Raw genomic sequence first — 24,419 nt, forward strand, 5'->3', positions numbered from 1 at the left:
CATCCTCATTACTGTTGGCAAAGATGAAAATGAAGTTTAGTAGTAAGTTTTCGTCCGTGTCTTGTGTCGTCCCTTATGTATTTTGTTACCAAGCCTCCAGGTTACGAACACGCAAAGACCAACTAGCCCAATGTAACGTTGACGTACGTACTGGAACATTAAGGGCCTTCTTATACTAAGTCTGAGGTGCAAGCTTTATTTGATGTCTTTAGTGGCAGGGAGGCTAATGCGATGGATTAGCTGAGCGACCCGCACCTTCGCGAATCCCAGAGTGTTTATTGGCAATGCGACAGACGAGGTGCGTAAGGTGACGGCAAATTTTAACGGTTGTAGCAAGGTCGGCCTGACTACATGATTCAGGGATATGAAGGCCGAGAGTCCGGCACAACGATAAGCGAGGGATGGGGGACTTGCCATTGTGAGAGTGCTAAGATTCTTATGTTTTCGTTAAAAGCAGGCTTTCGCAACAAGCTTTAATTCAGATTTGTCAGGCGCGAATGACAGGTCAGCTGTGTTAAGATAACTAGAGACTCCATTGATGTCTTGTTGCGAGGTGTCTTCCACTGTTTCAGGGGACCCAGAGGTGTACCGAGAGTAAGCTCGTCTGCGTAGTATATTCACTTGCTCACTGCATGCTTCTTTCATACATGCGACCAGAAATTAAAATCTGGGCTAAATAACACATTATAATTGGAAAATAAATGTCTAGATCCAACGGCGCACACTGTAACAAGTTGGAGGCCACGCTCGATAGGCGAGGTCAGTGGTCCTTTAAGCGCCTTTCTCAGTAGTTCTCCCTACCTGTTTTGACACTCTTTTCAGCTAGATGAGTATGTTTTATAACTCGCAGCTCTAAACATGCTCTCTCTCTCTCTCTCTGTGTGTGCATCATTTCGTGCTTAACTGCTCGCGAAGAATTCATCATCCGCACCGAAGATCAAGAGCATGACAGGTTTTTTTTTTTTTTTTTCTACAGGGTACGTACTGGCGGACATAGTACGGCATCATCTCACGTTCTGATGACTCGCTGACCTCGCACGGCTGTCAAGAGGCTGCCAGACTAAAATATGCGTAAGTTGAACTCGCCAACTCTACCACTCGCGACGAGATTGCGCGTAGCATCTACCTCTCTCACTCTAAACACGAATAAGTCCATAAGGGAGTAAAAAAGGAGTGGTGTGTTCTCTAGCGCACTCCCTTCTAGGAATTCTCTAAAAGCCCTCAAGTAGATTTCCGCCACTAAATGTACGGACTGCTATACGTTGACAAAGGTAGCATATCCCCTTCTTAAGTCAAATTTCTTTGATGTAATTAAGAATGAAAGCAGATATTTAACTGCTGCATCATACAGAAGTTTTGATGCCATTCATTAGATGACATTCAAATATGAGTTACAATCTTCGTAATTGCTAGAAATTCGGATATTTTGAAGTGAGATCTAGCTTCCGCTGCCGACCATAGATATTTCGTATTTCAAGAGATATACATTTATCCAGGGCTCATGCCCTGACCTTATTAGTAGTGTGCTAGAGGACATTATGTTCCATTCCTACTCCTTTATATGCTTTTCCGGGTTTAGAGTGTACATTCTTTCTTCTCTCTCCATCCTATACCCTATTCACCGCCTCCATTCTTTGCTCATGCGTGGTTTCCTGCCTTCTAATGAGTGAAAACTGCCGTTTTTGCTGTCTACTCTTCGCCTCTTTATCCACCCGCTCCTTCTATATCTAGCCTCGCTAAACTCAATGAGGGTAAATGACTTTCAAGAATGAAATGTATTCTATAAAAATAAACGACAGGGAAATTTGTCTTAGATAACTCAATATGTACAGTGTTCGTGTTTCGGCAGATAAAAAAAAGTCGGGTGCAGAATAATGACGCAGACAGTCTCTCTAGTGTTACAGCATGCGGTCAAGGTCGGCTTATTTTCGATGGTTTCGGAGAAGACAAGTAATGTTTTATGCCGCACTGTCAGTGTTGTGTAGCCCACCGCTTTGGTGAAAAGGAAGAGTGTTCTTTTAACAATTCGCCAGGTTAAATTGTGCTGGCAGACGTCAAAATGCGTAAGATACGTGGGCCAAAAATGCAAAGAAAAACAGCACAAGACCCGAAAAGTTTCATACACACTCTTTTGTTGATTCTATTCCTTCTGTGCTGGTCTAAATTAATGCGAAGTCCTCTCGTACAGAGCATATCAGCGCGAAACGCGAGCGGGTAAAAACTTAACTACACGCCCTGCCCTAGTGGCTTAGATGTCATAGGTGGCTTGACTAGCTGCTAAGCTCGAGGACGTAGGCTCGATGCCAGTCCTGGCAGCTACACTTAAATGAGTGCGAAACAGAGGGCGCCCGTGTACTCTGCGACGTCAGTGCACGTTAAAGAATCCAACAGGGCCAAAATCACCGCAGCCCTCCACTGCGGAGTTGCTCATAGTTATCCTTTGTCACTTTAGACCCGCCACGATGGACCAGTGCTTAAGACGCTCGGATACTGAATCGGAGTACCCTAGTTCGAATCCGATCGTGGCTGCCACGTTTCGGCGGAGGTGAAACGCAAAGGCATCCGTGTGCTGTGCGATGTTAGCGCATGTTAAAGACTCCTAAGTGGTCGAAATTATTCCGAAACCCTTCAAAACAGCACATCTTTTTCTCTTTAACTTCCACCTTCCTTTCTGCCCTTAAAGCTTGGTTCGGGTGTCCACTGAGATGTGTGTCAGATATTGCACCTTTCCAATCTGTTTAAAAGCTAGATCTCTTCACTAAACTACAAAGAAAAGGCCACTTTTAAGATGAAAGACGAAAGAGAGAGAGAGAAAACTATGTGTCAGTGAGATGGTAAATGTCCAGTTTCTCAGCGGTTCCAGGTAGCCGGCAGTTTAAGTTTGTCGGTGACCTCTACCGCAGGCTTTATCTGCCTCCAAAATAATGAAAAGGCTGCGCTAAAGTCTCCTTAAGAGCGGCAATGGTGAAAACCACTTTACAGAACTGTTTTCACGCACCGCATCGTCATTGTCATCCCTACGATCATCATCATCACCATCGCTATTATCACCATCATTATCAACTAAATTCACAGACACTGTCATCGCTACTATCAACATTATCGTTATCACTAACTGCATCGTCATTGTCATCACTGCTATCATCCTCACGGTAGACAAGGAGAATTGCGATCGGTTTCTGACGAACCCGAGTATCATGGTGACAGGGATGCAAGATCTGCTCGAATTTATTTTCTAGAGGGTACGCATTAGCTTATCGCCATGCAAAATGTGGCTGCAGAACTTCCCGACAGGCTCTCAAGGGTAGAGCCCTTGTTGTCGTAGCGGGTGTTTTAATGCCATGAAGCTAGGCTAACACTGGCTGATCACAATGTCACTCTACATTGCCATGTGCTCTTCACTTTGCGATTCAGGTTTCCTTAGTGAAATATTGTGTGATAACAGCTAGACAATACACAAAAAGCGACCCGACGTGGCGTAGTGGTTAGCGCACTCCAGGTAGCGGCTGGGAATTGGAGGAAGAGTGGTTCGATTCCCGCTGCAGAGATTTTTTTTTTTTTTTAATTAGATGCCGCGGACACTCCCGGCGGACACATCCAGCCAACGGACACGAACGTAACCATGAGCATAGAAACGCTTTCGCCTTAAAAGAATGTGTCGTTTGCAGCTATCTTTTTTCTAACAGCAGCGAGTAAGAAAGTACATAGTAGAACATAGCCTCACCTGTACTGGTTGACGAACAGGCCCAGGCTGAGGGATCAAGACTGCTGGAAATTCCACAGCGCCATCAATAGCTCCGCTAGGCCCATCCTGCGGCGACTGCTGCCTTCTAAGTTCTTCTGGTGCATCAGAAAAGCCGCCCTGTCGGCCACTGTCCAAGTTTCTGTCAAAAGGAGCACTTTTTACGGTCACCGTATCTGGTCGCAGAGGTTGCAACCCTGGCTGACGAGCTGAATCGAAACCTTGCGGCCTCCTTTGTACGACCCTTTGCCTGGCGACCTGCAATGGCCTGCGTGAGTCCACGAAATTAAAAGGGCCCGGGGCTCCAATCGGTGCCCGCCTGTCAAGTTCATCGCTTATTTGACCATTGTCTGCAAGGAGTGGCTTTCTCAGTAAATTACCAGGTTCCAGCCCTTGACCGTTTTCAGGAACTGCTGGCGCAAGTTGAACTTGACCGCTCTTGCCAGTCACATCAGCTGGGGTTTTCAGCGTTTTCCTTCGCACGACGTTAAGAGGAGGACGATTTGGCACTAGCGTCGGCTTCTTTGTATCAAAGAACGTGAACGTTGCCGGTGGCGCGACGTTTTCGTCTGGGAACTTCGCATTGCTCACAGGCGAAGCTGGTGTGGGAGATCCAGGAACCAGCACGTCCGGACCCTGCGACACAAGCTGCCCTTGGACGTCCGAAATTTCATCTTCTCTCCCTGCGGGGAAACCTTGTGTGGGTGTCTTTACAGCCCCTTTCCCCAGTCTCCTAGAGTCGACAAAAGCAAATCTAGGTGGTGCGACACCGTCTCCAAATGTTCCCGAGGGAGTATCTTTTTGTTGACCAGGCTGGCCTAAGTTTTGCGGTGAAGTAAACGACAAGGGATCACTGAAGCCGCTTGCGGGGCTGTCTGGGACGTCAGGAGGAGAAAGCACGGCTTTTCTGTGGAGTGGGGGCGGAGGGAATACGATTTGACCTTGCGGCTGCGGCTGGACTCTGCTTTGTATTCTGAACGGCCGTTGAGAAGGCACGAGAGGGTTTTGATTCCTCACTCCGCTCAATCTCTGCCCAAAGCGAACAGTCTGTTGCGGTGGCGCGAAGGCTGGTTGTCCAAAAGATTGAAAGTTTCTCCTGAACGGGTCTTGAAAGCCTCTAAGGTCGTTACCGCCACGTTGGGGAATACCTTGAAAGGTTAATACGTTTCTGTCTTGGGGTGGTTGCACAGGAGATGGAAATGCACCAGTCTTACCAGCACCTGGCCTACCGAAGCCCCGTGTAGAACCGGGACCCGGAAATGCTCCAAAATTTCTTTGAAACGCACCATTGTTCCCAAATCCTCGTCGGCCTTCAATTGGGCTTTCAGCATCAAGGCCAGAAGCAGGTGGCCTACCTGGGACGCCAGGTGCGCCAGCACCGGGGGAAAGTTTGTTTGGTGTGACTTCAACGGTTCCTTCCAGTGTGCCTGGTTTAACTTGGTTTTGGTCAATAAGCACCGGAATAACTTTCTTGTCGGCGTCGAGGAACGGGCGCTGAAAGTTCTTGCCATCCCGGTCAACCTTTTCTGGAGAACCACGTTCGGGGGATGGAAGAACGCCGGAAAACGGGTTTCTATAATTCAAGAATTCTTCATCAGCGTCAACTGGCGCTTCGATAGGTTTGCCATCATGTTGCGGAGCATCTCCTGCACCCCCTCCGATTGGCTTCGGCTTCTTTATGCAACCAGGCTTTCTTGGGTCCGAGAACCTTGGGTCGTCGTCATCGCAAAGAAGGTCGCGGTGTTCTGGCACTATTGGCTCGTGCACCACCGGTTTCCTGTCCTCTCCCCCTGCAGCTTCATTTCCCTTCTTATTAATATCCAAATCCTTCTCGTAAAACGGCAAAAGCTCTTCCAGAAAATCAAGGCCATCACCAGCCTTTCCAGAAACTGCTCCTGACGGCTTCTGTTTGGGTCTTAGGTCGAGCAGATCAGGTCGTTCGTCTCTGATCAGGCCCTCAAACCCGCCTCCAAAGTCGTCTTCGGGGCTTTTAGGTTCACCCAGTCGTCTGGGAAACGTCGGCTGCTGCGGTGCTTCACTGTACAACACCCGATTCACGTTACTTCTGATAGGCAACGGAGGCCTAGGCACAAGCCTGTTGGCAGAGAGCGGTGTTCTCTGAACGCTGCCCGGAAACCGTGATGGCTGGAACGGACCACCGACCTCAAGATTATCTGGCGGTGTCACTGATCCAGGTCCAGCGCTGCCGTTGAACTTATGGACTTGCGGACCGTCCGGACCGTAGCGAATAATTTCCATGCCAATCAAGGAAGGAGGGTGAAGAGGGCGCTGACCCACAGGTCTACCAAACGTGTCAGCAGGAGTACGGTCAAAGACGCGATTGGCAAAGTGGTTTCGAGGATTTGGGACGTTGCCCACGTTCGCTTTTGCGGGTACCGGTGGTACCAGCGCGCCTGGTGTGTATGGCGTGAAAGACTGCTGCGGCCGCCTGTCAAACTGGTCCCGCTGTCCGGTCGGCGGGTACTGGCCACCGGAAGGAAATCTGTTACGGTAGGGGCGGCCAGTTGAGAAGCCGCCTGGTCTCTGTCCTCCGAAGCTAGAGGGCTGCTGGGGAAATCCAAAACCATCGATACGCTGAGGGTCAGCGTTGTCGAACGGTGTGTTGCGGCTGCCTGGTCCAGAAATGTCTTGCGGCACGAAGACTGGCTCTGGATGACCACTCTGCATCAAAATGAACAAAAAATGCAAAATGATTTCGCGGTTCAACTTCGACATTTCTTTCTTTCAACGCACGCCTGAAACATATATGCTAATGCTTAGACAGCGGGAAAAAACAGAACGAGAGAAATCTGCATTAACGTGCTGTTTTTTGCAAGCGAATACAGAACGTCCAATAAAATCTCCGCAAGGCAAGCAGAAGTAATTCAAGAAAGAAAACCCCATAAGGACTGAATATGAAACTAAAGAAAATAGAAAGAGGCAAAACCACATAAAGTACCTGATAAGTATCTACAATAATCTAGTTGGCTTCACTGATGACAAGTATCTACCACTCTCGGGCTTCAAATATTCAAGGTTAAAGGACCTTTGGTCCTGCTCCTTTATTGTAGGCACAATTATAAGCACGATGCTTTGGTTCGCTTACCACTGATCTAAGCGAATCTCACTAGTTCTGTATGGGGACCGTTACTATGAGCATAGCGAAAACATTTGTTAGACACAACTCAGACTACTAACGGGTACGAATGTGAAAGCGTTCTAGTCCCGTGGGGGAAGTGGTTTCATGTGATGTTTTTCGACACCTTTTAATGTTCTTTCTGCTAATATTGTATTCAATGCGTGTGTGTTTGTGTATTCGGCGTACATTTCTATGCTTCACGCGACATCTTGGAGCGGGAATCGGCAAAATTTCGGGTTAAGAGTATACAACTGGAGGTTCGTATGTCGTATCTCGGGCCGGACTCCAGTTTGACTAACATACGTGCGATAAATCATACGTGACGATAAACGATAAATCGTACGACGCCTGCAGTCATGCACTGTATGACAACGATTGTGCCACCATTCTGATACGAATATCAGGATCAGTTGGTCAGTGGCAAGTACATAAAGACGAACGATACGTATAGGATTGTCTGAGCTGGCGGCGACCTCGGTCGCTGATGTGTCTGGGTACATTCAGTGGTGCACCATGCGTCATCGGCTTGTTGTGTGCGTCATAAGGCCACTTGATGACGTCGCGTTGTCCTTTTTTCTTTTTTTTTTTGCCATCGCTGGGATTCTTTATGACCCTCTCGCGCGCACGACCAAAAATCAATGAACGCCGCTGACGTTTCTCGTAATAGGGCATATGATGTCTTCCCATCAAACTGTGCGCCTCCAAAGACAACAACACATGTTTTGATTGTCAACGTTATTTCTTCGAACATGATAATACTGGTGTAGCAGTTAAATAACCTTTAGTGCGGTTCTTATTGGGACTTCTACAGGACTTAATCCTGTTTTTACATCGAATTAAGATAGTTGGAAATCCTTCTTCGAGCCTATACTCAAGTTTAAAGCCGTTACTCAGCCTCAAAAATACGTACAAAGCCAGCATTATTGCCAAACGTATAAACAAGTGTATAAGAAGCCTTCCAGTTACCCTTTTTTTTTATACGATAGTGTTAAAGGCTCCGTTCCGTAAAAAAATCTAGCGTCGGCGTGGTGAGCGAAAAATCACCAGCATGCCACTTGGCAGGTGGTAGTGTCAGGTGACATGGCCGCGCACAGGCTGGTAGGCGTATTGTGTGACTTCACGGCACCATACGACATGGCCGAGTTGGCAGTAGCCCCCTTTGTATAGGAGAGGGAGATGCATGGGTGATGGAAGAATCTAGTTTGTTTCATTCTCGTATGGCGAATGGAAAAAAATGAATGCTTAAATGCATCTGTATGACAGGAATATTCAGTTAACGTGAGAGCATGTTTGCGACGTGCCTGTTACACATACGTAAAACATGCTAGCAGATTAGCCTCTTTGTAACCCAGAAGTTTGAATACGGTGCACCAATGCTAGCGGCGCGCTTCCTGCAGCGACCTGTGGCCCGCCGGCATACCGGCGGCACCCTGCTCGCCGCGGATACGGCGACCAGCGAGGCGTACGAGCGAGCACCCGCGCGCCGGACGTCACCTCCCGCCAAGCGTAGAAAAGGAAGAGCAACGAGCCGCTGCGTGAGCGAGAGCGCAGGTGCCAGATATGTGGCAGAGACACCGGAGCGTCGGAGTACGCGCTGCTGACTTCTCGCGCAGCGCGGCATGAGTTCCGTTTGAATCGGTGCTCAGATCAAAGCTGCAGTGAACGCTGTTTGGGGAAATATATGGCTGATGTATAAAAAGTCAGTTATGGTACTGGTACGTGTAAACAAAATAATAATTCGAATATAATTAGAGTACAGTTGATCGCGTCACCTTCAGCAGCGAAGGAGACCACGCGAGAACCGCCTCAAGCCGTCGGTTAGCTAGGCTGGCTTCCCCGTTTGACATTCGGTGCGCCGAAAGCTGGTTTTTCCGCATCACTGTAATGTCAAGGTAAGAAACACGCATACCAACCCGAAGGCCAGTTTAAAGCGGACCCGACTTTGATCTCGGCACATGAGCATCGGCAAGGAGGTGTGAAAAAAGCACTCCCCCCTCCCATCCCCCCCCCCCCCCAACCCAAGTTGCACCACGTGACGGAGTGTTTCCTTACTTTGATGTATGAGCGTTAACGAGCGTTGTGAAAATTGCAATCCTTAAGAAGAGAAAAGAGATTTAATTTTTCATTGTTTTATGCGATGTCCCTTAGCCTTTAGGCGCTGTGGAGTATCACCCAGTTTTAGGGAGACTTTTGTAGCAGGCTCTTAAGGCTAAACCTCATAGCAAAACTATGGCAAACCATGCCATATAGTACTTTTACGCGTGCTGATCGGTTTTTAAGCGCAGTTAAACTATGGTTAATTTTTCAAACAGTCGTCCAAAGGAAGCTACGTCATGCATTATTCCTGATAACATGAAAACGGATTCGATTCGTTTTGAATAGTATGAATATTCAGGTTTTTGATTTGTTAAGCGAATCGAATAGCTCGATACCCAGTCAAAGGAAAATGCAGAATCTTGTCAAAAAATACGACAAATATCCTGTCGCTCTGCCGTAAACGTTAGAATTTTCTGTAGTTCTGTAGCACTTTTCTGTAGCTGTGTAGTTTTCTGTTGCCTGTAGTTCTGTAGCAATTTTCTGTTGTAACTACAGAAAAGTCTCATGTTATTACAGAAAGTTATTTAGTCACAACAGGTTTCCTGTCTAAAACTGCACAAAAATTCTATCGCAACAGCAGAAAGCTCTGTTGTCACAACAGGTTTCCTGTCTAAAACTGCACAGAAATTCTATCGTACCAGCAGAAAATTTTCTGTAGATTTTTTCCTACTGGCTGGCAGGCTGATTGTGATATCGCCTATATCATATGAAAGGAGAAGCCCGAGTTGGCAGCTCCTGGAAATGTAATATCAGGCAGTAGAGTTGAAATCTCGGTCAGTTGGTACACGTTCTTGAGTAAGCCAGTCAAAAGACGGAGGACACAGAAGAGTCGTGTATGCCTCGTCTCTTCCCTCTCCTTTGTCTTTTGACTGATTGTTTCAAGGAGAAAAGTAAGGTCAGGATACTCTACGACCAGTTAGCGCCCGGCCATATCAGCTGCCAGCTACCACCTGCCAGCGCCACGGTCGTGATTTTTCGCTCACAACGCAGACGCCGACATCACAAGCCGGATTTTTGGTGAACAGGGTCTGTAATGCTATTGCTCTAAATGTTGGAGTATTAGGCATACCTCAATGGGACGGGGCTTGTACGGCCTGAACGGATCGTCACGTCGGGTACCCCCGAATGCAGGTCGTCGGAAAGGTCCTCGAGGCACGTTGCCATGGTTTTCCTCAAAGCGCCTGCCTGGACCCGCGCCTTGGAACTGCTGGGGACCCGTCTGGAAGGAGACCGATTCAATTTTGCCGTTGTCCGCCCGTATGGCGTAAGTTCCAGGCTTCTGGTCATGGCCTGAGGGACTCACGGGAGAAGATGGTCTTTGGTCTTCGTTTCTGAAGAGGAACGGCCGCCGAGGGTCGTTGGGAGCGAAGCCGTCCTCGTTGCTGGAGTCCTGAAGTACGGAGAAAGAAAAAAAAAAGAAAGTACGTTCAAGTAAATTCAGTATTTACGCTGCGAAAGGGATTCAGTGGTTAATTCTCTTAGCCAGGAGTTAATTTTATTTATCACCGTGTTTTTTCAACACGTACAGCTGCAATCGAGATAAAAAAAAAATACATTGCCGTAAGAGAGCCAGATGTAGAATGGAGAATAGAAAGACGTGAGGGAGAGGGTTATTTACCAGAATAAATTTCTATGGCATATCGAGTGCTATAAACAAAAAAAAAAGGAATAATCGCCATTAACATGTCACTAAACGAAGCCAGATGCTACGGAGGACAGCTTACCTAGGCAACTATTTTAGCCGTAATTATTCCTTCCTTTGATTGCGAGTACATTTTAGGGGATTCCTTTAAACGCGTTGCTGTGCAATGTCAGTGCCCGTTAGAGAACCCCAGGTGACCAAAATTAAAAAAAAAAACTGATTTATTTATAGGAAGGGAAAGGCGCGGTAACTGTCTCACTTGTTTTCTGTGGACACCGCAACCGCGCCGTAAGGGAAGGGAGGAATGTGGGAATGAAAGTGGAAATAGAGGAAGAGGAGCCGTAGTGTTGGGCTTCGGAGTAATTTCGACCACCTGGGGATCTTTAACGTGCGCTGACACCGCACGGCACACGGACGCCTCTTCGTTTCGCCTCCATCCAAACGCAGCCGCCGAGGTCGGGTTCGAACCCAGGTACTCCAGCATATGTCTACTTAGGACAGGTAGTAACCGCAGACCCGGACCACGAAAAGGAAATAACAAGAAGAATACGATTGGGATGGAGCGCATTTGGCAAGCACTCGCAGATTATGACTAGCAGCTTACCGGTATCGCTCAAGAGGAAAGTATACAACAGTTGCATCTTGCCTGTACTCACCTATGGGGCTGAAACGTGGAGGCTAACCAAGAGAGTTCTACTTAAGCTGAGGACAACCCAGAGGGCTATGGAACGAAAAATGGTAGGGGTAACATTAAGAGATAGAAAGCGTGCAGAGTGGGTCAGAGAAATAACTCAAGTTACCGACATTCTAGTAGAAATTAAGAAGAAGAAATGGACATGGGCAGGACATTTAGTGCGAAGAGAGGATAACCGATGGTCGCTGAGGGTAACAAACTGGATTCCAAGGGAAGGAAAGCGTAGCAGGGGGCGGCAGAAAGTTAGGTGGGCGGATGAGATTAAGAAGTTCGCAGGGGTCAAATGGATGCAGCTAGCCCAGAACCGGGTTAAGTGGAGAAATATGGGAGAGGCCTTCGCCCTGCAGTGGGTATAATCAGGCTGCTGCTGCTGCTGCTGCTGCTGATCATGATGATGATGATGATGATGATGATGACTCCAGCACAGTAGTCGGGCGTCTTACCACTGCACCACCAGTCCTCCACTACGGCGTCTATCATCACCTCAGTCGCTTTGGGAACTTAAGCCCTACAATTCAAACCAAACCTTTAAACGCGTTGAATGAAGACGCGAAACCTCTGATGAACGCAGAGCTTTCACTTGGCATTGTTGATAAACACCGTCATCTGCAATCACTCGATGCATGAGATCACGCAAGGAAGTCACTGATGAGGCGGCACGTATGCACGATTCACTACACACAACAGGCAAATTTGAGACAGTCACAATACGGAATGAAGGTGATGATCTCTCTTCGAAGGTGCCGTTGACACTTGTCCTCCGTTTCGTTCGGCTGAGGAAATTATTTGTTCTTTCAACAACGCCAACATATAGAGGTGTTTAGTTGTCTTTTCCACTCATTATATTCAGGCATATCTCGGCGATCCAAGCTATCTCGATGGTGCCTACTTACTGGCAGCATATATAGTGCTCAAAGTTTTAAGAACCCAGCCGGAAGTCCTTTTACTCATAAAAACGAGACGGCGTTGGGTCTCGACATTTAAAAGGCTGTTATGAATTCGTCACTTGTTTCGTTTGAATGCCACCCGCATTAAGTGCGACGTCAGTTAATAACCACTGACACATAAGAAGACATAGATCATATATGTTGTTATACTAATCAATGTGAAATAATAATGAAACAGTTGAGACGATTGATTATAAAGCAAAACAACCGCATGGCGCCAATAGGATTCAGACACATCCCCTCCGAATTTAGGTAGGGATCTCACCGGAAACAAGTAGTTGTTTTCTGTACTAATTTATAAACAATTATCTACATGAGTATATTATTACTTCACATTGGTCAACAAAAAAAAACAAAAAAAAAACTATGCCCTCCTTGGTGTCAGTGGCTCCTGGTTCTTTTCGCATCTATTTCATAACAAGCCTCTTGTTTTCTTTACGTTTCTTTTAAGTTTTCTCGACTGGGTGCTCGTAAAATCGTCTAATGTTCATTTCAGCCTCACGGTAAGACTGTCTTGCACATCTCGCGATGGTAGGGGCATGCACAGTGCCCAGAAGTGGGGCGAATGGTTCGGGTAAGGGCATGGTATCTTCTATGCAAAAGTCTATAACAGTCCACACTTCACAAGCTGACGCAATGCCGCAAACTGCGAGTAAACACGTCCCATTTGCGGTCATCCCCTGATGTCTCTGTTCTTCCTTTCTTCCTTCAGCAGGGCAGAAGAAGGAATTAGCATTAGATCAGCTGAACTGGAACTTTATATATATATATATATATATATATATATATATATATATATATATATATATATATATATATATATATATATATGATTTAATGCTAATTCCTTCTGCCCTGCTGAAGGAAGAACAGAGGCATCAGGGGACTACAAGCAAGTGTCGTTTTCTTTAGCAACAGTTGCCGGCTTTGCGTTACGACTCTATTATGACAAGCAACATCAAACCATGACATGGAATTTCGTGACTGGTTCGTGTTGCTGATCATGACAGAATCGGAATGCCACGTTATCAACGGTTGTTTAAAACATAACATTTTCTCGCTGCTCCAGCTCAGCTGATCTAATGCTACCTACTTCTTTTTCCCTGCTGAAATAAAAACGGATACATCAGGGAATGATCGCAAATGCGACGTGTTTGTTCGCTCGTACTGCATTGCGTCTGTCTGTGAGGTGCAGGCTGTGACATATTTTTGCAGACACCACGCAAAGGTATAGTGTATTACATACATCAAAGGGTTTGCTAGTACATGGTATACCATTGTGGATGCGTATCAAATTGGGAATGTGGCGGCCATAGTATTTTTGCATAGAACGATACCGAGACATTACCCGAACATCCCGCTCCAGTTGTAGATGCTGCTCTTGCCCCTGACATCACAGCATGGGCAAAACATCTTATTGTGAGGCTGGAATTAACTTCGGGCCATTTTACGAACACCTGGTAGCGAAAAATTGCAAACAAACGTAAAAGCGCAAGCACAACGTACTCCCGTGACCACCTCGTTTGGCAGTCAAGAGCCGTCGTTTAGCTGCGGCGCCTATAGAAACGAACAAGGTGAGTGATAACTTCGAGAAATCTTTATTTCACATGTGCAGCAGGTTTATACGCCAAATACATGCTACCACATATGCTAACAGTATCGCTGCATTAGAAACACGAGCTTTTTCTCACATAAAAATATAGAGACTCCTAACACACATGTCTCATGATGTATTTATCCTCAGAGAGAGATTTTATTTGCTTGATTTCCCACCATCTAAAATGAATTGGACAACGAGCAAATACTGCTGTGTTTTGGGCCCCAAATAAACTCGCCTCGTTGTGCAAGATTGAAAAAAAAAAAAAAGAACAAAGCATGTCGATGCACGACTCGTCATCAGAAGCCGTACGTCACTTGCACTTTATCATGCCGGATCCAGTACATCGGCCACACGGGAAGGTGTCTAAACGAGCGGTTAATAGAACATGCACGTGACGGGCAAGGAACGGGCAAGGAGAGTCACTCGTTGACTGCATGTTTTTTTTTCTTTCATACAAATCAAAAACTTGCAAGCCATTTCTTGAAACATTATTGTGGGATATGACCCCGCGATTAATAATTGAAGCTTAAGGGATAGATTCATCACAAGACACGTGTGTTAAAACTCCGTCTATATATTTATGTGACAAGTTCCAAAGGCACCGATACGATATCACAGTGTTAGCATGTCTTTGGTTATAAATATGCTGCATTTGTGAAATAAAATTTGTCCGAAGTTAGCACTCGTGCTGTCATTTCCACCGATTGTCTTCGGCCTTTGCTGCGCTACAGCCCAAAAAGTCGTGCAGTTTTTGACATCCTAAGCCTCTTCTGTGCTTGCTGCACGACTCAAAACTTTTGCAGTGGTATTCGTGACGGGGTAATGCAAGCACCTCAGCTTCGTGTTTATTTTGACGCATAGTATTATGCAAACGCAAATCAATCACTTTAATTTTATAAAGTAACAGCAATTCTACTTACTTCTCCACCGTCAGTGACTGCTCCAGTGCCATCCTGCGCGTCCGGCGGTGAGCCTTGACTTCCCGCAAGGCCACCTGTGTTGAAAATCACACACAAATGGCACCTTTAGCAAAAGGAATGCTAGAATGAGGCTGTTTCAAAAGCGTATAGCCATGGCTCACTAACGCAACAGTACTTCTATACTGCAGCACTAAGTTTCTGCGACGTGTAACACTTGCATTCTGTTCAGTGCTTACACAGAATCCTTCTCACATAATCCTCCTATATCAAGAATGAAATGTCATAAATGTAACCGTTATGTTTTCTCGGTGTCGCTGCATTAAATGTTAGCAGGACGCTTATAAGCTTCACCTTATCAGTAGGCGCGATAGGAGCTTTTAACACCGCCTCTTCATTTCGCGACTTTCTATTTTTTTGAAATTTATGTTGGTTATATTTTGAATTGCAAATAAAGTAACATCAGTACACATATCAAACGCACGTTAGTAAGTCGTTACGCACCACAAAAAGTTCGCTAGGTACACAGTGCTCTGCCCTGATGGGGCTGGTGCAGGTGGGTCATCGCTGCTTGCGGCGGGGGCTGGCCTGGCACCGAATTTTTATCTGTTGTAGGCCGTCATTGCACACGCCACCGCTGGTGGTGGACGACGGCTGTTGTTGCGGCGCGCGTCTTTCTTTCCCTCTTGCTTTTCTTTCTTCTCTATATTCTCTCCGCACGAGGCAGCGGAGGTGGCTCAGCTACAGAGCCAGTAGCAGGCCCGTGCATTTTCTTTTCCTTCTTCCTACAGCCACAACAACAACAGCCCCTCTAATAACAATAATCATGACTGGTTCACAGAAAAGGAAAGGCGCAGTATCTGCCACACCTGTTATGTGGACACCTGAACCGCACCGTAAAGGAAAGAAGGCAGGAAAGAAGGAAGGCAGGAAGGTGGGAGTGAAAGCGGAAAGAGAGAAAGAGGGCCGTAGTGGAGGGCGACGTAGTAATTTTGACCACCTAGCTACGCCTCTTCACGCGTAGCTGCGGCCCCCCGTAGCTGTCGTAGTATTGCTTTCGCAATAAAAACGCCCCTTGAAGCAAACCGCTCAAGGTACGTAGGGAGCAAAAGTGGTGTACAACACTCAGCCGGTGGCGGAGCTCGAGAAAGCTGCATTCCAACTTTATCGCAACAGCTATCTGTGATAGATAGTAGTGAGGGTGTCCCATTTTATCTACATTCATGTGTCGATGTCCCTTACGCTGTCGCTAGATGACATTTTGATGCTATCTCGAGCTCTGTCACTGGCTGAGCGTTGTGTACCACTTTTGCTCACGACTGTACATCAGTTCCAAGAAACCATAAATTTATACAGCCTCCAAGTTGTTTGAAACTTCTAGTATTTTTTTCCGACCGCAGTTGGACGACGGAGACACCAATTTTTTTCAGCCGAACGAGCTGTTGACGCTATCGCGATAAAGGTAATCTTTCAGGGAGAAATTTGCTGGATTATAGTTGATGTTTCCGGAGTTTTGGGATATTCACGCTTCATATGATTGGCACCGGATAATTTCAGAACAACTTTGCGCGCAGATATCTACAATAGACTTATTTCTCGTCGAAATAAAATATCTTGTTTAAGGAACAAGGAGAAGTGGACATTTATATATCTAAAAAAATTTGACCTTTGGCCTCTGTCCTAAAACAAAGTAGCATTGCGTGTTCTGATAACCTGTTAGACCGCTTGAAGCTTACACCTTTTACGTTTTTAACGCTAGCTATTGATAGTCAAGATAAGGATCCTTTTAACATGAGTGGCGTCGGTCGAAATAAGTTTCAATCGATTGCTAAACACGGGATCTATTTATACCAGTTGTCGGTGCGCCTCTTGGGAGAACGCGGCACCGAACCGAGAATGAGGCACCGAACCGAGAACACAGATGAACCGAAGGCGAACTTAAACGCTAAACGAACTTTCTTGAGTCACCCCCTGATGCCTATATTCTGCGCTAGCGTTGGAACAGCGCATGCGTCAACAAGTGTCTTACTTCACTCCTCGCTGGTTTAGTGGCGAAGAATTGAAAACGTGCAAACACAAAGGTGAACCTAACTAACTTGTTCAAAACAGAGAGAAGCCAAAATCTATCTCATCGATGGACACCTCGAAAGCGTGGTAAGAGAGAAGACGTGCCGAAACTGAAGAGAGACGCCCGCGGCATACCATCACAGCAGCATTCACGACATCAGCAATACGCGTCCACCATAGTTCTGAACGCTGCAGTCAACACGGGCGCACAACCAGGCCAGCAGGGACTTATGCACGAAACCAGTGTCTACAACAGTCCGCCACGGTGCGTGGGGACAACAAACCCGCGTTCATCACCGTCCGTCCAGTCGTCCTCTCCGTCAGTACCTGTAGACATTGCTGCGGGGCTGGTTTGAGGAAGCCGCTAGGCGTCGAGTGTAGCAAATGACGTCCCCGCCACAACTGCTTAAGCCGAGCAATGGAGCAGGACTACAGGATATGTGGCGGCTGTAATAAACTCATTTCATGTCTAACATCTAAAATTCTCGATTTCGTGAGATGGAGTGATTCTTCTTTTTCTCATTATTCGCAGCCGTGCAGTAACACGAATTCTGTACTTATATAGCCGAAGGCTTCATTTATCGATATTTTCACCTCCAATATTTTATGACTGTGCCTAGAGGCACCGCGTTCACATAGAGCATGTTCTCGATGAAATGAACCGTCCCTGAATTCAAAAAATTATAGCTCAGATCACTGGAAGATAGCACGGAAGAATGATAGAGGGAGAAAAGTAGCGAAAGCTAAGATATGTACATAGAAGATAAATTAAACATAGATTTTGATTTACTAAGCAAGCTTCCACTAGCCACGGCCCCAATTCAAACAGGAGGATAATACTACAACATAGCCCGTCAATCTTCCTCATAGCTTCGGTCTGCGTGGATAACATTGTCTCCGGACATCAGTCGACGGTCTCCGGTCGCTACATACTACGCCTTGTGTGCCGAAGAAAGTCCTTTTCACGAATATCGCTGTAAACGATGGCGCAGTCACTCAGGTTCGACGTCTTCCGCTGCAGTGAGGCGCTATCACGCGCAGTTTCCTTCGCAGCTCTCATGCACATCATCCGCTTTGGCTCTCATCTATGAGTGACTCGGTATGTCGAAAAACTGAGCCGACGCCTGAAACTATTGTTGCTGTTTCTTATCACCTTCTTCTCCCTGTTTCCGACTCCTATATCGACGCACATCCGGAACGCTCGCCGTGTGAACAAGCCTCTGACGAAATTCTGTGATATCTGACGTCGAGAGACATCCTCCTGACTGCATCTCAAGCTTACGAGTGTTTTACTTTGAAAAATGTACTCCCATAGCTCTAGGAATCCAGCCAAATTCTGAGACATGAAGCATGCAGTGTGAAACACACTTGCCATTGACATGTTTCGATGGAGCAAGAGCAGGTGCAGATTAGAAGGCGGAAGCGAGAAGTATGCTCAGTATGAAGTACGCTACTATTTCGGGCACATCTGCTCCGTGATGGGACCGCAGAACTAAGGCTAACCTTCAAGGTTTCCACGTTAGTAACGTACAATAAATATGAGCGAACAGCCATTCCAGCCTTAGCACTTCAAATTACAACCCATTTTGCAATCACACTAACCTCGCCTCACGTCTGCGGTACAGGAGCACCCCGGTAGTAAGCGCTGCTTACGTGATAAGAGGGTTCACAATTACCATGTATGTGCTTTATACATATAGCCAAGAGCATGCTATCGCAGAGCTAAGGCTGTGCGATCAAGGGAAGAATAAACCTCACCTGGGAACAGTGGCTGCCCAGGGATATTATAGCGATTCCCCGCGGGTCCATCGCCTCCGAACTGACCCAAAGGTGACCCTGCTGGGCTGCCACCGGGTCTGAAACGTGAACCTCCAAAGGGGCCTCTGTTTCCAAACGATGGTCGAGTCCCACCAGGAACTCCACCGGGTACACCTGGCGCACCGGGGAATCCCGGCTGAATCGCTCCAGGGGAACCCGGCTGGGAGCCGTAGTCAGTTCGCGCGGGGAACTTTGGAGAACCTTGCGTGACGCGTGTGAACAGCGGTGCTCCTAGGCCGGGAGGCTGATACTGCGGCCTACTCTGCCCTACAGTGGAGTCACCCCGGAAAGCACCTGTGCCTCCAGGACCGTACGACTGTGGTCCTACACCTTGGCCGCGGGGAGCAGCCGGCGATCCGGGAAAGACAGCATTTGGACCAATACCTGGTATTCCTGAGCCGCTGCCCGGTGAGTATCCATCGCCATATCCACTCTGGTCAAGTGCTTGAGGACCTCCAACGTTCCCCTTCGGCGCCAGCTGGGACGGTGAAAAGATGCCTCCGGAGGAGCCTGCTGGTACCCTAAATGACCCGTCGTAAGAAGGGCGGTACGGCCCGTACGTGTCTTTAGACGGAATGTAGTTGACATTGGGGCGAGGCCTTGACACCGGAGCGCCTCCTGGTCGCCCTGGAACTCGGGTAACCTGAGCGGGGCCTACTGGTATGATGCCGGCAGGTGGAAGTCCTGTATGAATACCCGCCGGTGGACTCTGGACGTTCGTGTCAGATTCGAAACCAGGACGTCCGGGATAGACCTGGTTCCCGTCGACCGGCTTGTCCACCGTCAAAATCCGTGACGTTAGCAGCTCAGACCCGGGAGGTTGCCTGGACGCATTTGGCCGGTAGCGCTCAGGAAGAACGTACCCGGGAGGTAGGTCGGTTGTTGTCTCGGGTGTTTGGTTCTGTGTGCAAAAAAAACAATATGTATATACGCGTTGAAAAGGGAAGCCTCGCGCTAGTGGTTCTGTCAAAGGTTTCATCTTGACCTTGTCAAATAAATGAGATACCTGCATATCTTAGCAGAGCTAGATGGCCCTCACTGTCGTTAATATGAATACAAACTAGTACTGAACTGATGACTAACGCACTTGCATTGCCAAATAGTGTTTGTATCGCAGTGCTAAATATCAAAGCCAGAATAGCAACCGCGTTAGGGCTAGTCGTTATAATCATCTTGAGGTCTGCAAAGCGCTTGCTTGTAACAATAAAATAGCAAATATACACGAAGGAGTGCCACTGACAACTGTTCTTTCCTCGGAAAAAGAACGGATACAAATGCGAGCCAAGACCACGTATCATTCGCAACAAGACGTGCAAAGTACGCCACTGATTCTGTACTTACATGATGAGATGAAAAGCAAATGAAGAAGTGAGAGTGAAAAGAAAGTAAATGAAATAAAGGAAACCTATTCGCTCAACACGTGTGCATTACAAACGCTTAAGATGATGTGACGTCTCGGCGCGCCTTTATACCCATGTTTGTTCTAAGAAATAGAGAGTTGACAATAGCGCTCCATCTTGCGTGTTTGTCATTTCTTTGTTAATAGGATAGCACTTTCCAAACCTCAGGATGCTGTAAAAGTGTATGTACTATCGGGGACAAAAGTCTCTGGAACTCACTCACATCTGGAGATATTGGACTAGGAGCACAATATAAATGAATTATTACCTTATTTCTCTGGCACACATAAAAGAACTAAAGTTCAACTGTTGCATCGACAAGTATGGTCCGAGAATACTGGCCGATATGAAAGTTATGCACTTTGTTGCAGTTTGCGTGGTCCACAGAATTTTTGTCCTCTGTAGTACACGTTTCCCTGCATTACACAATGTCTCTAGGATTGTATCGTATACGCCGTGTAAGGACTATGTGCGTACACGACTGTAGATATTTGCACATATATGTCTACCATTAGGCCGAGCCATTTGCAGTCTACCTGTCAATTCGCCTAGCTTTTCACTGCCACTCTGGTATCTGGCAATCACGCACAATGCTGCCACAAGGCAGCTCGTCTCACCCGAGCAGTGGGGAAAGCGCAAATACACAGCTGGAGAGTGTTGGGAAACATTGCCCCTATCCGAATCAGCCACGATGCATGACTCGATGATCGCAAGGTATAACCTAGAGCTTATATGAGGTAGATTTTCATTACTACAAATGCAGAAACTCATGTAGGCAGATTCTCACTTGAAAACACTCGAAGCTTTCGCAGTAACGAGGATTTTAATCGAGGTTTCAGTCTCTTCAAGATTTCAAGTGCCGCTGCTAAATATATTCTTCAATTTCTATATAACAGCTGTTACGACCAAGCATCCGCATTTGCGCGCTCTATTGTTCGCCTGTGGGCATGGATAAGTTTTGTGAATAGGTGGTGATGGTCCAATGGCTCTAAGTGAGCCTGTTTCCAGGAATCCTGTTTTGTAAGCATGTTTTGCTTTGTGGACAACCTGCAAATGCCAAATTGACCCTGTCAAGAGAACGTCTGGAAAAACACAAAGAAACGTCCCCCTGCGGGAAATAGCAGGAAGTGCTTTCTTTTGTTCACCCTTCCAGTCGAGAAGGGCTATCCTCCAGTGATGAATGCCTCCTATCCAAAGGAGACGACAGAGTGACATGTCCGCTGACGTGCAGGACAAGAAAGGAGCATGACTCATACGGCCATTAAGTGATTTCCTGGGAATGCAGGAAAGATTTGCAATTGTCGAAAGGGGACAATGTTGGGAGCCCTATGCGGCGCCACGTGCACTCGGGTTTCTGAGAAGTAAAACCCCTTGTCAGAACCAGCCTGTGGTTTCTTTGCTGAAGAATAGAAATGTACCTCCTCTCCTCGCCGTTCCCAAGCTTTTCCCGCCAACAAGTGATCACGCCCAACGAATGAATGCCGGACCAGTCAGTGCTTCAGACCATCAGTGCAGTGATGTGTTCGATTGGATGCCGATACCTGAGGGGCGTGCCCTGGATTTGGTTGGTCAACATCTTCAGAGAGGGGCTGGACATAGGGGGGTTCTAAGGACGCTGCAGAGCACGAAATGTCGCTCTGGGCCCTGGGTAAACGGCTCATCCAGTCGCTTCTCGCTATGAACTCTTAACGATTGCCATTTTGCTGATGTACCCTTCTTTTTCGTGTAAATAATCTTGTAAATAAGTTTCTCAAAGTGCCATTAAACCTGCTTGTACATATTTCACCAACTTCGAAGATTCAATCCTACTTCAACCCCGAGTCTCTGCACGCTACCAAGTGAAGGCCGGGTCGACGTAGCCCCAGCGTCACGACAACTGGTGACCAGCGGTGGGATCTGAATCTACAAGCCACAACATCTGATGACTGGAGGTGGGATCTGAATCTACAAGCCACAACATCTGGTGATTGGAGGTGGATCTGAAGCTGCAAGCCACAACATCGTGTGATCGGAGGTGGCATCTCAAGCAACAAGCAGGAGCAACAATCGGCCAACAAGAGAGCAGCTCGGAACATCGATCGCATGTGTGGGTGAGTGCTTGGCTTTTCTTCTGATGTGGACCAGGTTCTAGAACAGGGTTAGATTTTAGAACTGGTAAAAAGTGTTGAAACGCCTTTAGGTTTGGTAGTTTGCACTGTTGTTTTGGAAGTAGCCGACACTCGGAGCGATCATGGACCTACAAAAGCTGCAGAAACCGGAACTGTTGCAATTGTGTGAGGAATTGGGAATTGATACAAGTGGTTTGGCACGAAAACCTTTGATTATAAAGGCAATCACTGATCTGGGAACCGATGATGAGGAGCTCAGTGAAGCATGGAACCTCATCGGTCAAAAAAAGGAGCAGCTCAGACAGCAGAAAGAGCGGGAAAAAGAGGAAAAGGAGCGGGAAAAAGAGGAAAAGGAGCGCGAACGTGAGTGGGAAAAAGAGGAAAAGAAGCGTGAAAGAGAAGCAAAAAAGCTGGACCAAGAAATTGAGCTCCGGAAATTAGAACTAGAGTTGAGCAAGAGGTCGGGCAATTGTCCCCAGCTAGCGGTACCTCTTCTCAACAAGGAGGCAGATTTCAAGATGTCAAAGTACATGCAGCCATATGTGATATCAGGGGATATCGGTCTGTATCTGGCTAACTTTGAGCGAACCTGCGAAAAACTGTCCTTCCAGCGAGACACTTGGTCTCAGAGATTATTGACGGTTCTGCCCAGCGAGGCAGCGGAGGTTGTCGCGCGGCTAAGCAAGGAGGACGCGGACAACTACGAGAAGGTCAAAGCTTGCCTTCTGAGAAAGTATAGGCTTAGCGCCGAGGCGTTCAGACAACGTTTTCGGAACACTACTAAGTCCAGGGACGAGAGTTACCCTGAATTCCTGTACAATTTAAGAGTTAATTTGGGCGAGTGGCTAAAGAGCACTGATTCCTACAGTGATAGGGACGCTGTAGTCGAGCGAATTCTTTTGGAGCAGTTTTATAACTGCCTCCCAGAAAAAGAAAGAAATTGGTTACAGGACCGAGGCGAAATTAAGTCGGCAACTGAAGCTGCCGAACTTATTGAGGAGTATGCTTCGCGCCGACAATTCAGCAACCCAGCAGTGGATAGGCCCCGCAATCCCAAGTTCAGTGTAAATAACCGTCAGAAAAGGCACTTTGCTAGATTTGCAAACGCAGAAAGGAAGGCTTCTTCAGGCAAACGCCCTAGAAAGGACGGCAGTGAGAAAAGTGGGGAAGTGACCAACGCGCAGAACACAAAGAATAAGCTTGAGGCTAGGAAGCCGCTCACATGCTTTAGGTGTAATGAGCAGGGTCACATTGCCGTCAACTGCCGGAAAGAAAAGTTTGCTTTCTCGTATGTCAGTGACTGCGATGAAAATATGCAGCTTTTAGAACCCTACCTGCATGACCTAGTAGTCAACGGGAAGCGTTGCAAGGTACTGCGCGATTCGGCCGCAACGATGGATGTTGTCCATCCGGCGTATGTGTCGCCTTCCGACTATACAGGACAGTGTGCGTGGATCCGCCAGGTAGTGGAGGAACAGAGTGTGTGCTTGCCAATCGCGAACGTGGTCATCGCGGGCCCTTTCGGCGAGTTAACAACCGAGGCTGCCGTTTCAGAAAAGCTGCCTAAGTGCTATCCGTATTTGTTTTCCAACAAATCGGACATGCTACTGCGAAAGAGGGGCATCCTTTTCGGAGACAGTGTTGTGCAAGCATTAACACGTTCAAAGGCGCGAGAACTAGCTACACTGCTCATACCAGAAAATTCCACAGCGGAGGAAACGGCAGTTAAAACAGTGGTCTATGTGGAAGATAGCGGGTCAGAAAACTTTGAGAGCGAGGCATCTCAAATAAGTCAACTTGAAAGTGAATTTGATGAGACGCGGAATGAGGACGTTCTTGAGAATAACCTCTTGCCGCCAGTGTCTAGTAATCTCACGAGACTTTTAAGTGGAACCCGAGAGGACTTAACTATGGAGCAAGCCAATGATCCCAAGAATAAGCTCGAAGTACAGTGGGAAGGACCTGCTGAAGTCGTTGCAAAGCTTTCTGACACTAACTACGCAGTGAAAATCCCCGATAGGCGTAAAGCAGTGCGCATTTATCATTGCAATCTTATGAAGCCCTATGAGCAGAGGGAAACCATGGTAAATCTAACGTTAAACCTTCCTGAGGAGATTGGGGATAACTTGATTTGCCTCAGCGGAAAAGGAAGCAACGCTCAGGAGCTTCACAAAAAGACGGAGCAGAGAGGAGAACTAAAGAAATCCCAGCTGTCCGATCTGGGCGAAATAATAACAGAGTTTGAGGC

At 47.1% G+C, this 24,419-nt stretch overlaps 1 protein-coding gene across 3 annotated transcripts in view; it reads right to left on the bottom strand.

The window, feature by feature from the left end:
• LOC146208533 (uncharacterized) overlaps positions 1-24,419 on the bottom strand; it is a 67,605-nt gene that overhangs the window by 9,438 nt on the left and 33,748 nt on the right. For 2 of the 3 annotated variants that reach the window (XM_084594479.1, XM_084594471.1), the window contains exons 4-8: positions 18,604-19,564; positions 14,782-14,855; positions 10,282-10,368; positions 10,048-10,197; positions 3,725-6,424 (exon numbers count right to left, since the gene is read on the bottom strand). In XM_084594479.1, coding sequence (XP_084450605.1) covers positions 3,725-6,424; positions 10,048-10,197; positions 10,282-10,368; positions 14,782-14,855; positions 18,604-19,564 — 3,972 coding nt within the window. The remainder of the gene's footprint in view (positions 1-3,724; positions 6,425-10,047; positions 10,198-10,281; positions 10,369-14,781; positions 14,856-18,603; positions 19,565-24,419) is intronic. The other variant, XM_084594489.1, reaches the window with a different exon arrangement.

This window comes from Amblyomma maculatum, chromosome 1 (assembly GCF_055883805.1).
Source record: "Amblyomma maculatum isolate TAMU_Amacu chromosome 1, ASM5588380v1, whole genome shotgun sequence".
NCBI classification, from domain to species: domain Eukaryota; kingdom Metazoa; phylum Arthropoda; class Arachnida; order Ixodida; family Ixodidae; genus Amblyomma; species Amblyomma maculatum.